The sequence below is a fragment of the Hibiscus syriacus genome, unplaced genomic scaffold (assembly GCF_006381635.1).
Source record: "Hibiscus syriacus cultivar Baekdansim isolate YM2019G1 unplaced genomic scaffold, ASM638163v2 tig00002237_pilon, whole genome shotgun sequence".
Classification (NCBI taxonomy): domain Eukaryota; kingdom Viridiplantae; phylum Streptophyta; class Magnoliopsida; order Malvales; family Malvaceae; genus Hibiscus; species Hibiscus syriacus.
In genome coordinates, this window is record NW_024061918.1 from 2,408,353 (window position 1) to 2,413,151 (window position 4,799).

The window sequence follows — 4,799 nt, forward strand, 5'->3', positions numbered from 1 at the left end:
AGTGTTCGCCACTGTAAACTGTCTTTTGATGCATTCTTTCATGCAAAAGTCATCAAATTCTTCACTTGTGTATTCTCCTCCATTATCTGTTTTGAAACACTTGATCTTATTCCCAGAATCAAGTTCCACCCGCGCTTTGAATTTTTTGAAAGTTGAAAACACGTCTGACTTCTTCTTAATAGTGTACACCCAACATCTCCTGGAGTAGTCATCAGTAAATGAGACTAAGTATTTTGCTCCAACTAGGGATGTAACTGGTGCTGGCCATAAGTCAGAGTGAACCAATTCTAGAACACTTTTGCCTTTATAATTTGATGTGTTGAATTTCAACCGGTGCTGTTTACTTGTTATGCAATGCTCACACAAAGTAAGTGATAACTTTGTTAAGCCTGGAAGTAGCTTTTGCTTCGCAAGGACTTTCATTCCTTGTTTGTTGCTATCTTTTCGCCTTTCAGTACCACAAGCGCTCTACGAAACACCTTCATGATTCCTTTCCGTGTTTCAATCTTGTTTGCATTATTATCAACAATCTATAGAATAATAAATTTTTCTTCAGGCCTTTCACGTGCTGTACATCTCAAACAACTTTAATTGTTCCATCATGCATCTTCAATTTGATAGTTCACACGCCAATGATCTCTAAGGCATGATCATTGCAACTATACACAGATCCTCCTGAGATAGGTTCATAATGATGGAACCATTTTCTTCTTGAGGTCATGTGATATGTTGCTCCCGAATCAATGAGCCATATATATGCAAATATTTTTTTACCTTCCATGGTGGTTGACGCTTCACAACATAGAACATCTCCATCATTTGAAGTGTTTGCGGTATTGCCTTGTGTATTGAAGTTTTTATTTAGACTATAACAATCCTTATTCAAGTGGCCCTTCTTTCCATAGTTGTAGCACTTTAAATTCTTATTGCTTCTCGACTTTGATCTACCATGTTTGTGACTGCTACTTTGGCCACGTTCTGTTGATCTCTCTCTCATAGTTGTCAACGCTTCTGCTTCTTGCAGATTTACTTGTCTGTCTTCCTTGTTCTTGCGCCGATTTTCTTCTTGTAGAACAGCAGCTGCAACGTCATCGAAGACTAGACTGGTGACATTACTGTTTGTCAAGTTGATGATGAGTTGATCATTCGAATTTGATAGACTTTGAAGTAGAAGTTCAACACGTTATTGTTCTCCTATTTTACAGCTTAAGGATGTAAGCTGAGAAAATAAAGTGTTCAACGTGTTTAAGTGTTCCGTCACTGAAGTAGATTCTGACATCCAGAGAGTGTACAATTTCCTCTTAAGAAAAATTTTATTGTGCAACGATGTGGCATCGTACAATTTGGTGAGATGATCACATATCTCCTTAGTTGTATTCTTCTCCTCGATGCTTGACAATACTTCATCTGCTAATTCTAGATGAAAGTTTGCCATAGCATTCCCGTCCATTTCGATCCATTTGTTGTCATCTATAAAATCTACCAGTCTTTCACTGATAGCTACTAGACAACCTTCTTTCCTCGGGATGACCTTCATCTTCAATTTCCAGAATGAGAAATTTCTCCTATTGAATTTTTCAATATCAAATTTTGTTGTCATAGCTTCTATTACGGATAACTCCCACTATTTCACTATCGTGAATAGTTCTCTGGAACCTTCAAAGAATGGGTAATACCTTCTTACTTTCTTATGTTGGAGGATCCACCTTTTGGTGGCAACCACAAATACAATAAGTAGATATTACACACTCTAATCTGGCTCTGATACCAATTGTTGCGAAATACGGCTATCGGATAGAGCAAAATCGCAACTAATAATTTGAGAAAATAAAAATATAAATAAAGAAGACACAAAATTTACGTGGAAAACCCCTAAATAATATAGGGTAAAAACCACGAGCAACGGTAGAAGAATTTCACTATGAGAAAATAGGAATTACAACTTCTCTCGATCTACCAAGGAGAAAACAATGATACTTCTCTCTTGATAAATAGGAGAAAATAACTCTCAAGAAACTCTCTAAATTCTCTAGTATTGGGAGAAAACTAGAATGATTTGGGATGGTTTTGAAGCTAAATGAGCTAGGGTATTTATAGTTGAAGCTTAAGGACTAATCTTATAAATACCCTAAAGTTTAATGACTAAAATTTGTAATTTGCACATTTAATTTTCAACTATTTTTACACCTAATTTTGACATTATATATTCGGTGTCTAATTTGGACCAATTTCTAGCCGCCCATGCTTTGACATTTCAATACTTCTTGCATGCCCTGTGCCTTATATCACGAATCAACTATCCATGTCCTCCGTGATTGTACGCACGCCGAAAGTATATGGCAGCACTTCAATGTATCTGCACGCATCGCTGATTTTTGGAGTACAGACATCCGGGATTGGCTGGTAACCAACCTTATCTCCATCCAGCTGCAACCGATGATGAACAATAATTCTTCTTTCCCGTGGAACCTTCTCTTTGCCTCCTTAATATGGCAAATCTGGAAAAGTCGCAATGATTTTGTGTTCAATTCAGTTAATAGCTCCACGACTGAGATCATTCAGCGAAGCAGCATTTGGGCTCTCCATTTCTACCAAAACTGGTTGCCTTCAAATTCTGACTCCAGCAAGCCCCATGCCCACTGCCCCGTCTGGCCGAAGCCCCCAATGGATGGATTGCACTCAACATTGATGGAGCAGTCCACAAACCACTGGTGAGAAGCTCAATCGGAGGCTTATTCCGTGATGCTAATGGTGATTTTATAACAGTGTTCTCCCGATACGTTGGTATTACAAACCCGTTGCAAGCTGAATTATGGTCAATCTATGAAGGTCTGAAACTCGGATAGTCTCTTGGCTTTGAGATCCTTTAAGTCCAATCCGATTGTTCAGTTGCGATATTTCTCATCAACTCCCCGGACGCTCGTTCTAGTTCTAATGCTCGTGAGGTTAACCTTCCAGCAGACTCTCTCTTCAGACAAGCTGCTCCGCTTCAGCTCGGCCTTAATACTTTTGATACTCCACCGGCGTCAATCCTTGACCTGCTTTCAAAGGATGCCTGCAGCTCCTCTGTTCAATTTGGTGAAGATAGGCGTTAGCTAATCTTTTTGTCATTTCAATTAAAAAAAAATAATCCGCGAACCTTAAATTGTTGTTCTCTAACACAACAAAACACTCCAAATGTCCATACCTTAAAAACCCTAAAAATAGAACAGTAAACCTAAAGCCTTAAAATTATCCAACCCTAACCCATAAATTAAAAAGCAAAAATAATAAAATCTAAGAAAACATATTTTATAAAATACGCCTTCTTCTCTTTTTGAGTTACATGAGAGAAAAATGTTAGATGTGTCATGTAAAACACACTTTTTAAAATATATTTTTAATTATTAAATTTATCAAACAATTATAAAATTGTTGTTATTATATTATAATAATTAATATATATATATATATATATATATATATATATATATATATATATATATAATATATATATAACTGTAATTATTAAATCAATACCGATGGAGGTCATGAGACGACGTCAGGCCAGCCGCTGTGTGGGGAAGTTCTTCGAGCTCACGATGGTGAATGGAGACTTGGTTTTCCTAATTTCATTGCGGAACTATGGGGCATTTATTGGGGGTTTCGCTTGCTTGGGACTTGGGTGAAAGACGGGTTATCATTGAAGTTGATAGTTTGGAGGCTCTCGAAGCAATTCGTATGGCGAGAACAGGGAATCATCGTTTAACCATCCTAGTTCATGTGGTTGAAATGCTTCAATTCGATTGGAGTGTGCAGTTCCAGTACATCGATTGGAGTGTGCAGTTCCAGTACGTCGCTCGTGAGGGAAATGGAGTGGCAGATTGTTTGGCGAAGCTCGCCGTCCAGGGGAATGCCGGTGTTTGTACATTCAGCTATCCTCCTGATGAAGTGCTCCCGTTATTGCAACTAGATTCAGGCTTGTCGGCCTGATGGTTTAGTTTTTTTCTTTACCAATTTTTTTGTCATTTTATAATAAATAAAAAAATTAATAATTATTTTATAAATTTAATAAAAAATAAATTTTAAAAATTTCAATACACAGAATAATTATTTGAGTCAATGATCAAAATAATTATTTGAACTAAACTATTGAATTATTGTGTGATTTATCCTACTTGAAGTCCAAGCTTTTTATTGGGAGGTTCTACTGTGAGGCAGTTAAAATACGATTAAAAAACGGTGTGACTGGTTAAACAAGTGATTGGTCCAAATCTATACTGGAAATGTTACATGATTTAACCGGAAATATTATTTGAGTTGGTAATAAAAACAGTAATAACCGGTTATGTTATCGTCCTATGCAAAATGCACCAAAAAATATAGACGATAACATAACCTGTTAATTACTAGAAACATTATCAAGCATAATAACATATTAGGTAGCGCTTATATAACGTAATAGGTTGCGGTTTTAAAGCTGATGGGGCTTTGGAAACTTAGACGATAACATAACCAGTTAATTACGGGAAATATTATCAAGCATAATAACATATTAGGTAGCGCTTATATAATGTAATATGTAACGTCTTTTTAAAGATGATGGGGCTTTAAAAACCCGACGATAATAAAATAGGTTAATTACTTAATTTGTTATTAGTATTATCAACATATTAGGTAACGCCTAAAATGTTACCAATGTTTAAGCTGATAGAGCCTTAGAAATCCGACGATAACATAACCGATTAATTACTGGAAACATTATCAAGCATAATAACATATTAGGTAGCGCTTATATAACGTAATATGCAATGCTTTTT

General features: G+C 36.2%; 1 protein-coding gene across 1 annotated transcript; it reads left to right on the plus strand.

Moving 5' to 3' along the window:
* The first annotated feature begins 3,624 nt into the window (after window positions 1–3,624).
* On the plus strand, window positions 3,625–3,972 carry LOC120138919. Its single transcript, XM_039154300.1, has one exon. The coding sequence runs from the start codon at window positions 3,625–3,627 to the stop codon at window positions 3,970–3,972; it is 348 nt and encodes a 115-aa protein (XP_039010231.1).
* The last annotated feature ends 827 nt before the right edge of the window (window positions 3,973–4,799 follow it).